Source organism: Lepisma saccharinum, chromosome 10, assembly GCF_977018435.1.
Source record: "Lepisma saccharinum chromosome 10, izLepSacc3.1, whole genome shotgun sequence".
In the NCBI taxonomy this organism is placed as follows: Eukaryota; Metazoa; Arthropoda; class Insecta; order Zygentoma; family Lepismatidae; genus Lepisma; species Lepisma saccharinum.
Window position 1 is genome coordinate 76,581,546 of NC_139238.1, and position 12,000 is coordinate 76,593,545.

At 37.5% G+C, this 12,000-nt stretch overlaps 1 protein-coding gene across 2 annotated transcripts in view; it reads left to right on the top strand.

Moving 5' to 3' along the window:
* The window catches only part of LOC145993952 (protein O-mannosyl-transferase TMTC4-like), a 77,853-nt gene that overhangs the window by 28,787 nt on the left and 37,066 nt on the right, over positions 1-12,000 (top strand). For both annotated transcript variants that reach the window (XM_083129928.1, XM_083129929.1), the window contains exons 6-7: positions 772-1,086; positions 8,106-8,308. In XM_083129928.1, the coding sequence (XP_082986054.1) occupies positions 772-1,086; positions 8,106-8,308 (518 nt within the window). The remainder of the gene's footprint in view (positions 1-771; positions 1,087-8,105; positions 8,309-12,000) is intronic.

The window sequence follows — 12,000 nt, forward strand, 5'->3', positions numbered from 1 at the left end:
CTTAGTTTACCTCTGCAACCAGTCTTGACGAGATGGGGAACCTGGATATCAGCAACTATATATTATGCTAACAACCTTGAAGAAATCAGTGAGGTGATAGATGCTCTTCCAGAAAATGAAGCAGCTTCAATTTGTGAAGTGAAAAAACTCCTGTGATATTCAAGTTTACTTTTGCAAATTATGGTGCATTGCCAGAGACATCCATGAAAATCTTCGAGGAATCTATGCACCAGATGATGGAAGTGCCAGGAGAAAAGGGGTCAGCTGTTGCGTAAAAGTGCAAACGGGTAGTGAGTGCAAATGTGGACTTGAAACAATTGAAAACAATTTGTTTTATTCTTAAAGGTGAAAATGCTGTTACCGAAATGAGTTCAGCTACATTAGCTTGTTTTTTTGTATGCTCCAATAACTTCTGTCGAAGTAGAAAGATCATTTTCTATTAAGAAAAACATTCTGTCTTGACAGCCGACTATCAATGAATGTTGAGAACTTAAAAAAAAACACCTTGTAGTTATGTGCAATCCAGACGGAGAAAATCGAAATGCTCTTCCCAATGTAGATTTTAACATTTTGCCAGAAATTATAGATAAAAGTAAGCAACTTCCAAATGTGCCTTTTTTTCAGTTTATTTTGCCTTTTTTCATTTTTAGTGCCTATTTTCCACATTATAAATGCCTTTTTGCCTGCCTATTTTAATGAAAATAAATGCCTGAACTTCCGGGCTCTAATTATAACTTATGCTGACAGTAATGTTTATCTAATTGTTTTTAGGGTCTTTGTAGCGCATATGACATAATCGTTGGGAGCAAGCTTCATCCAGTGAGAGTATTTGAGACCATTAAAAAAGTAATAATGGATGCCTTTTTTCGAAGACTGTTTCTCGTACAATCTGATTCTGATGAGGACGACAACGAAGATGAGGGTGACATGAAGACAGAACTTCCTCCTGTAGTGATTCGACATCTCTTCTTAGCTGCCACTGGCATTAGTTTGCTCTTGCTGAGGTGGAGAATTATGGGATCTTCGCCTCCGATTTTTCAGAAAGTTGACAATCCAGCATCTTTTGCTGATAGTCTAATTACAAGGGTAAGTGCTGCTAAGTGCATTGAAGCATTCACTATGTAACCCAGTTACTGGCGGTAATTTTATGGAAAATTAACAATTGATCCATATGTGGTCTGGAACTCTACAGTACAGGATTTTTCCACCCCCCTCCAAAAGAAAATGGTAATTTCAAAGCTTCCCTAAACCCCTTCACAAGAGCCCAATTTATGGAAATTTTGGCTGTAAAATTACACTTACACTCACATAAAAAATTTGGGATAAACCTCTGATTGTATGTCCCTCTCAGAGTAAGGAAATGGGATAGGATCTTGTAATGGTTAGCTTGGGTTTCAGTCTGCAATGGTTTTTTTATTTTTTATTATTACATTATTTTCTAATTTAGACGTGACATTACTGTTGCTTTGAATATATTTACCTGACTTGGCTTGCAAGTTCTGAGTTTCTAGTACCAGACCGACCAGTCACTCGCAAGTCTTTAGTTAGTTAAATATGAACAAATTAATAAGCTTGACAAAGAAGGAAATAACAACTATTTTTAACCTTATATTTGAAAATTAATTTTCGTATCCAATAATCAGTACATCATCATAGATTTTACACTATAAATCGTGATATTTCCACTAACCAATATCTACTTTTCTTTTTACGCTGCACTGTTTTCTTCTTGTTATCTCTGAGAGTATGGTGTGGGATTATAGTAGTACCAATCGCTTCCAATAACCCCTCTTCACAAGCGTACTTTTACTAGCGATTTAAGCTACCGTCTAACGTATTTAAAAGTAATTTCACTTTGGTCAATCGCAGCGATCTCGCAACGCGATGTCTGATGGCACTACAGCCAACCTAGGAAGTCAATGTTAATCTTTTCGAGTCTCGAACTGAACTGTCCACGTCCTTTTTCACCACTCACCCCATTACAACTCTAAGATTGCGATTGGTCTTAACACATTCACGCCATGCAATGTTCTTCAATGGCATTCAGTCTCTTACCCGCCTGGATACAGCTCATATTGCGACACTATGCAATCCATTGTCCTAGTTGTTTTGCTTTGCTAGGATCATGGCTCAGCACATGTAACTAAACATGCTCACTGAAACCAAACACTCTTCCTACACACGATTTCTGTTCCTCGATATCAAACTCCTATCGAAACAAAACACCCTTTCGTCCTACGTGTACTTTTAATATACGTGACCCAATGTAATCGGCCACAAGTCCTCAGGTCTACCATTAGGGAAACTTAATTCAGATGGTTGGGGGTTTTGTAAGAGAACATATTAATTAACTTAACATCAACTTAATACTATTGTAGGTGTAGATGCACGAGTAACAATAACTGGGTTTATTATAATGAGCCTAAAGAGAATTAGTGGTAAGGGAGCTGCTTGGAAAGAAGTATTAAGAGAGTGGCGATACTTGTGGAATTGCAAGCTTTATCCATCTTCTAGTGGGCTGTAGACAGCCTGGAAGTGACTGCTTGCTTAGCCATCTGGATGGGAGGCAGCATCTCTGGCAGCGACTCAGATCTATCACTTGACTTCTGCCTCCCTAGTCTTGCGACTAGGGTTTATATACAGAGCATTCCCTGGCATTCGCTACAAGACTGCGGCAAGCGGCCCAGCATCAGCATTTGTCTTTTCCGGTGAACGGGTCCACGACAGTCGCTAGAGTCGACTATTAAAATTACAGTTTTCATATTGTGTACTAACCTTGACTACAGAAGGTGTTGAAATTGATGTCCCTCTCCTGCAACACATTCCTGGCATCTCCGAAGGAAATTGGCATTTACACGTACAAGTTCGTCTACTGTAATTCTCCCAATTTCTCGTACAATACTCTCTTTTAACTCTCGGATGGTGTGCAGATTGTCTTTGTATACTTTATTTTTTAGATTTCCCCATAAATAAAAATCGCAGGCTGACTAATCGGGGGACGTAGAGAGTTTTTGAAACACCCGTTTCTTGTGAGAGGCGGCGGATAGATTTCCGAGGAGACTGTTCTAACCTTTGTCCTATCTCAGAGTTTTCCTCAGTAAGTACACGTGGGTTTTTCTTTCCACTTTTATTCAGAATTGACCCTGTTACTCTAAACTTTTTTACGAGGTTTAATATAGTGGTCCTATGTGGAACAGGAACACCAGGAAATTTCGTTGCAAAATGTCGTCGCAGTTCTGCACAATTTGAAGTAACACTCGACAAGATAAATCCTTTGTTGTAATGTAAACTTTTGTGGTGCCATATTAAGCCACAATGTTCAACACACAAACACGACACAACACAACTTCCGAGGGAGGATTATACTGGCGTCAGTCTGCAATGTCAACAGAAAGGGAAATAGAGCTAAGGCAGGGAGAGCTTAAAAAACAGACTGTAGCTTGCGACTGTCGCGGACCCGTTCACCGGGAAAGACAAACGCTGATGCCGGGCTGCTTGCCGCCGAGTCTCTTAGCGAATGTCAGGGAATGCTCTGTACTTCAGGTGTTGCCTTAGCAGCCTCATATTAAAGAGATAATAGTGGCCAACAAGGGAAACTCAAAAGTAGGCTTCACCCAAAGTATTTTAAGTTTGCTGGAAGAAAAGTAAAATTTCCACAGTCAATTCCACAAAATCCATTGGCAAAGATTTCAGTTAAAAATAATAATATGCTCTTGCATTGACCATATTTACGATTAGTGGCATACTTGCTAAAAATACCATGTTAGGGAATTTAAATATGTAAGTTATGCTAGCAAATGCATTTAAAATTCATGAAGCAACTGTGAAGGAAAGAAAGAAACTTCAAAAATAATAAAAAATGACAAAATATACTGAAAATTGACCTAAACAAAAAAAGGTCAGAAAATGCAAAATATAAACAATGTTTTTTGGTTCTACCATCAGGTTCAGCATTGTCTTCAAATAAAGATGATTTGTCATCAACTTTCTAGCCCAAGTCATTAGCACTATCATTGTATCAGTTCTCAATCCAAGTTCTTTATTGTCTTTTGTTTATGTGATGATGAAGTAAACATGAACAAATAACTCCTTATTACCTACGTGAAATTATGTATTTCCGCGTTGCACAATTGGATAGTTATTTCAGATTAATTTCGAAGTTTTTCTTGTATGTGCTCATTGCTTGCATTATAGAATTATTTTCTTGTAGTTTACGGTTATATTACAACAATGTAACATTGACAACATCCATTGTATAACGGATTCTTTTTGTTTAAAAAATTACTAACCATTGTTATAACTGTATCTTTAGTCAAAATGAAAATAAATGTCTGATGAAAGGAGCGTGTGTTCTCCTGAAACGTCACAAAGAAAAACTGTTTTCTTATGCTTGTAATAACCGTAAACTACAAGAAAATAATTTCGAAGGCTCACTGCCTTCCTTCACTAAGGGCACGGACGTCTGGAGCGGAGATGGTAGCACCTCACTTCTTTGTTAGTTTCCGGATGGCGGTAGTTGCATTTTCACCCATTTGGCGATGCTGGTGTGTGTTTCGTGGCTTGCATCGTCTGCTGTGCTTTCTGCTTTTCATTGCCGGGTGGTGGTTGGGGGGGGGGGGGGGCTGGGTCATCTGCTGTGTTGTGTTGCTTGGTGTGTGGTGTAGTTCCTCTTCTTCACGTGGGTGGAGTGGGGTCACTGCATCTTTTCTTTTTTAAAACACTAAGTTGTTGACCAAGGCAAGTTTATATAAAGATTTAAAAACACTTTACATGTAACGTTTCCACCCTGTATCAGGGTCTTCCTCAGACTAAGAACTAAACTAAAAACTAAAAACTAAAAACTTACACAGGGTGGAAATGTTACATGTAAAGTGTTTTAAACTTGCCTTGGTCAGCAACTTAGTGTTTTTAATATGGAAACAAGGCTTAATTATATTACTTTTCTTTTTTCTGTTTTTAATATGGAAACAAGGCTTAATTATATTACTTTTCTTTTTTCTGGTCTGGGATATTTTGAAGGATGTAGTGCCAAGTTGGGCGTGCCTGTCCATTGTCCAGGTTCAGTGCTGGTTGCTGTTGGAAGATGGCATGGGTTTCTTTGGGCGAAGTATGGATGTGGAGAAGATGGTGTGGTTTGTGGTGTGGAGGTGTTGTGAAAGTCCTGATCCTGGTTTGTCTTTCTTGGCATCTCTTACATGTTCATTGATCCGTTCTTGAACAGTACAGATGGTTTTGCCAAAGTAGCTGTTCTGGCATTGGCATGTGGCCTTGTGTAGACACCAGGAGATGCAAGTTTGGGTGGTAGTATCTCTTGAAGCTGGGTAGCACCCTTCCAATTTGGGATACAGGTGTGTCTGCCAGTTGGATGTTGGAGGGTTTGAAGGCCTCAGATAGTTTGCCTGATGTCATGGGGTGGTATGGTAAGGTGATGCATTTAGGTTTGGGATTTTGGTTCAGGTTATCTCTGTCTCGAGGATGTCTGAGCTGGGCTTCTGTTTTTGCTCACCACATGGATAGTTGGCACTCGGTGCAACCGTTGCTTAGTCCAATTTCAGTTATGTACGGGCGTAAATGCAACTACCGCTGCCCTGGAACACAAAGAAGTGACGTACTACCATCTCCGCTCCAGATGCCGCACCCTTAGTGAATGAAGGCAGTGAGCCTTCGAAATTAATTGGAAATAACTATCAAATTGTGCACCGCAGAAATACAAAATTTCACGTAGGTAATACGAGGGTGGTTCAGCATGCTCCGCCCCTGACCCATTTCCAGTGATAGTAGAGACCTGTAATTTTATATGTAACATTGTTCATTCTTTAGACTAATATTCACAAAGTTCCAAGAATTTACAACAATTTCTCTTTTCGTTACACGTTGATGATCAGTAAGAAGTGTAGCCACATGTGAAACAATGGAAAAATCTGAGGTCCGAGCAGTGATAAAATATTTACTCAAGAAAAATCTAACACCGAAAGACATCCATGCAGATATGGTGGGAACTCTTGGAGACTCTAGCCTTTCATATGATCTAGTGAAGAGATGGTGCAGTGAATTTAAATGTGGTCGGTAGACCTGTGAAGATGAGCATGGTGGTGGCTCATCTGCAACGGTGACCACACCAGAAATGATTACAAAAGTGCATGACATGATTTTGGCAGACCGGCGAGTGACTGTCCGCCATATAGCAGACACATGTGGCATCTCAACTGGTAGTGTGCATTCAATTATTCATCATCATTTGTTAATGAAAAAAATCTCTGCACATTGGGTCCCGAGAATGCTGACGGTCAACCAAAAGAGGACACGTCGTGTGAAAGTCAGAACCTGTTGCGGACAATAAAGGCTGACAAGCCAAAGTTTCTGAAGAGATTTGTTACAATGGATGAAACGTGGGTTCACCACTTCGATCCCGAAAGTAAACGCCAAAGCATGCAATGGAAACACCCCCATTCTCCACCCCCAAAGAAATTCAAGGTTCAACCATCAAAGGGCAAAGTGATGGCATCTGTGTTCTGGGATGCAGAAGGAATCCTTTTGATAGATTATCTCCAACAGGGAAAGACAATCACAGGTGTTTATTCTGCAACCCTATTTGAAGAATAACGTACTGCCATCAAGGAGAAACGCCGCGGAATGTTGGCCCGTGGTGTGTTGTTCCATTGTGACAATGCTCCCGCCCACACCTCCCAAGTTGCGGTGGCTGCAATTCATGCAGCAGGGTTCGAAATTGTCCCTCATGCCCCTTATTCTTCAGATCTTTCCCCCAGTGACTTCCACCTGTTCCCGAACATGAAGAAACACCTTCGTGGAAAACATTTTGCCAGCGATTCCGAGGTTATGGATGTTGTGAATGCTTGGTTGCAGGACCAAACAAAATATTCTTTTTCTACTGGGATTGAAGCACTGGAAGGCCGATTGGAAAAGTGTGTTAATGTTGTAGGGGACTACGTTGAAAAGTGACAGTGATTTGGTTTTCCTACGAGGGTTCCTTCTATGTCAGGGGCGGAGCATGATGAACCACCCTCGTACTTAAACCATGTTTGCCACATCCATTTTCTGTCTTGTCCACCTTTGTCTTAAGATATATTTTTCCTTTCTGTGTATTTTTTTTGTATCTTGCTTTTAACTTTTTTGTTACTTATTTCCACTTCTTTTCTTTTCTTGCAGCTTGTCTTCTTTTCCCTATCAAGTATACCCTTTTCCCTCCATTAACAAATATCTTATTCATGGTAAGTGTCCTAATTTACTTTTTATTTTATTTTTTCTGTATATATGTGGTGTATTTAAAAAAAATAGGGCTGATATACGACACCTCTTTTGATCCCGAAATGTACCCGGTTTTTGTACTGAAATCTTGAACTTTTATTCACCATAAATATTAGGGCTGAGCTGATACCACTTTGAACCGATACATTACTGATTCCCACCAATACCGATACTTGAAAAATTTCAATAATTAAAATTTGTTCAAAATATTGATCAAATATTGAAGTACTATTTTATTACCAAAACCTAATGACTATATTTCTTTGCCTGTTCAGCATAGTAAGTCAAACTATAGTTCTTTTGGCTAACTGCCTTCATAATATTCTTTGTTAATGTGTTGCGATATTATTTCCGCTTGGTGTGTAAATATTCTTCTCCAATTATATGCATCAATTTACCAAGAAATTTGCTTTAGAATATTCAAAAATTACATCATACTATTAAAATAGATTATATGTAATCATAAAATACACTTTTTTGTGCAAAATTTGGCCGAAGTAAAAAAAAGTTTCTATTTTACATAATTTCCAATATAATTAGACTCCACAAAGAGTCGTGCAGCCTTTTTCGTACCCCTTGAAGGAGCAATGTAACAGAAAAGTATCGGCTGGTATCGGTAAATGAATTTCCAACCGATACACAAAACGATACATCAGCATTGGTATCTGCTCAGACCTAATAAATATGTAACCTTAAGAGTATGTTTTTAATGATTAATTTGAATTTAAACTTTGTAAGTTTTTAGTGACATTTTACAATTGACTCCATTCCATGTAAAATTAAAGTTTGCAGGAAAATGACCTGTAAATTGATCAGAGTTCTTATTTTATTCCTTGCAGGTGCTGAGTTACAATTACATATATGCCATAAATGCCTGGCTACTTGTGTGTCCCGTCTGGCTGTGCTTCGATTGGTCAATGGGGTGTGTGCCGCTGCTCAAATCTTTAGATGACCACCGGGGAGTGTATGTCCTAGTTTTCTGGCTCATGCTACTAGTCTTGCTGTACAAAAGTTTTACGGGGAAAAATGTAAGAAGTAGAAGGTAATGTCTACATTTTATTTTCTTAGTTTGTCTTGATTTTTTACATTATATAAGTTTCATAAAGTGATATGTTATTTTTTGGTCTATGAAAAGATTCATATTGCTCCATTTCTAATATTATGTACATTTGAAAAAAGAAATTAAGAAATCTAAATTATATGAAGCTCAGGGATTTTATGTTATAGCATCTGCATGTGTGTGTTTAAAAATAGCAGATTTTAGCTTAGTAATTAACTAAATGAATGGATTTTTTTTTGTTACACTAGACTCTCTCGCTAATCCGGCTATTCCTTGCACATATGGGTGCCGGATTCGCGGAAGTGCCAGATTATTGAGAGGGTCGGAAATTACGTACTATGTAGTTTAAACACGTAGGGACTATACAGGCTGTACTTTACGTGTTTCCTTTTAGAAGTCATAGTATGTACTGAACTTTACTGTAAGAAAGTCACAATTTCAAATACTGTAAGTATGTATAGCATTGTTTAACATTTTTAACTAACAACATTGTTGAACGCGATAATTCATTGTTGTGTGCGTCATTTCTGTTTGAGTGACTACAGGTCGGATGTGGGGTGGACTATTGAGGGCCGGATTAGCGAGAGTCTAGTGTATTTCTAACGAAGTTTGAGACCAGTGTTGATACACTTACTGATTACCAAAAATACTGATAGTTTAACAGTATAACAACTTAATTTATAAGTTTTCATATGTAAGTATTCCATTGACACTGTACGAAATAAATCTGTCCCAGTTTTGTTCTTATATATTCATAATTTGAGAATCAGAATATTAAAAGCTGACATTTGACGTGCATTCCATATTTTCTAGAGTTTGAATCGATACTGATGCCCATTCTCTCACAGATTCCTACCGATACCGATTCTTGAAAATTGTAATAATTAAAAGTTGTTCAAGATATTGATTAATAATATTGTATTAGTATTCCACTCTAATTATATTCATCAGCTTACCAAGATTTTTGCTTTAAAATATTTAATGATTACATCAGAATATTAAATTACATGTTATCACAAAATGTATACTTCTTTACACAAAACTGGTGAAAAACTATAAGAAACTTTTACTTTTGCATAATTTCGAGGTTAATTAGACTTCACAAAAGTGTCGTGAAGCATTTTTGCAGAGCCCGTGAAAAACAAAAATGTCAGGAAAATATCGACCGGTATTGGTAAATAAAATCCAACCGATATATTCCGATACATAGGCATCGGCTCAGCCCTAGTATTTTCACATATTACTGATGTAAAAATTAAGCAAAAACAAAGTCTCTTGTATAATGTATAGATATTTATAACCTGTGAAAGTGTTGTGTAAAATTTTGTTGAGCCCACAAGACACCCAGATCAGTGCTGGCCCTACGTGTGTGTGCCGAAAATTTTTGAGAGGTCTTAAAATATCCGAGGTTTTTGTTCCTTAATCTGAAATAAAAGTGTCCTATATGATTGCAATTTAAAGATTATTACAATTAATAAACAATTATTTTATATATTTCGTGTTAATTCTAATGAGAGCATGTTGAAGGTTAATGTTTCTTATCATTTCCGACATGCTACTGGTGCCATTTTCAATTATATTTAATTACAAAACTGGGTATGTTCAGTGAAAGTTTTTAATCACATTCAATATTTTTCTCTATCACAATTCTATTTTGTTTACTATTGAATTTTGACACTGTAGTTACATCACACGTTTTTTTTGTAGTTTCTCAATGAATTCTAGTGTACACATCACACAAACACTGTCCAAAGATAAGAAAATCAAAAATTGGGTTGATGCGTAAGTTCGTACCGTTTTTTCACCATGGCAAATGTATTTTAATTTGATAGTTATTTGAGATGAACAAAAGACATAAATTAATCAGTAATATATTTTCCTTTATTATCTATGACTGTCTACCAATGCTGGGGCAGTTTTTCAATTCAACGCCTGAAGAAATCAGCTGATTCGGGGTTAAAAGCGTCGTCAAGCCAAGTTTGAAGAGCATTTTCATCATCAAAGGAGCTTCCTTCAATATTGATGGATTGAGAGCTGAAAAGGTAGCAATCAGATGGCACAAGATCGGGGGCAGTAAGGAGGATGTGGAATAACTACCCAACCAAGCTCCTGGAGAGCAGCTTTTGTTATGTTAGCGGAGTGTGGGTGTGCATTATCGTGTTGCAGCACTTGATGCTGTCCTACTCGCTGATTTGGTTGTTTTCATTTAAAGTGTGCAGTATCCAGAACCTTACCCATGGAATGCAAATGTTGCACGATGGTTGAATGATCACAGTTCATCACATTTGCTAATTCTCGAGTCGACTGATCCTCGTCAATTAAAGCGTTTAAACTGTCTTCAGTAAAGCCCGATGGTCTTCCTGAACGTGGAGAAACAAATGCCTTCTTTGTAATGACAAAACCATTTTCTTGCCCTGCTTTCCCCATTGGCATTCTCTCTGTACAGTGGGGTCCATGAGTATTACCATGCAAATTGTCCATGACTATTTTCATTAATTTTTCTCTTACATCCTTTGTGTTTTTAAGCGATGGATTTTTATGTATGCTGGTGAAGAAGTTGTCAACAGCTTGTTTTGAGTTTTCTTTTAATTCTTGAAGCTGTTATTGGGTCAAATAAAGTGCACGAACATGGTGATGGACAATTTGCAAGGTACTACTCATGGATCCCACTGTACAAGGGACAAATGTTCCGAGTCACCTCCACTGCCTTTGCTCCTATGTTAAACTTGACAGAAGAATATGTCGAAATGTTTTTTCCCCCCACTGCACACTTATTGTTCTTTAATGCATAAATAACACAGTCTTTCTTCAAATCTGTAAAATTCAATGCGTATTCACAAGCACAACAATGCCACTCCATTTGGTGATCATTAAACGATAAACAAGCTCCTAACAATGTTGCCATACCAAGCACAAATGCTACGAACTTATGCATCAACCCAATAATTGAACTTACACAAATGTCAGTAGTAGTAATATTTCAAATAGAAACTGGATTTTAATTTGTTAATAGATTATATATGCCTTGCACTGCTACTGAATTTTTATTCTTACCCACATATGTATCTTGGAAAGTTTTGTTCAGAGAAATACCCTTATCAAGTTGACAATTGAACCTTTAACAATACATGCTGTTATTCCGTTTTGTGCCAAACACATAGATGTTGAAGATCCCACATGATTTTACAAACCAAGTACTCGACTTTTAATACAAAACATATGGCCAAACATTCACAACCACAAACTCAGTTTCACACTTATCTGGTTCGGTCCTGATGATTCAGTTGTCCCAGTTTTTCCAGAATCTCACAGCATGATTTTTCTTTATTATATTACCTCACTGAGGCCAAGAACAGCACATTTGGACCATTTTGCCTTGTGATAGTTCTGCATTTCTTTCTATCATTTACCACATATCTCCCAAGGTGATCGTGATATCCATTTCACTTCCTTCTTTATGGACATTTTTCTTTCCAGAACCAAACACAGGCTGACATATTTTGTTACAAAGTTTGTAATAATAACAGTTGAATAGTTTTTGGCCAATATTGAATGAATTTACCTCATTTCTGAATAATTTGAAAGCAAAAATAGATTTAAAAAATCACTACTATGTAAAGCCATGGTTTGCTATGAAGAACAATAGATGGCTCATGGAGTATTTTCCTATCAGT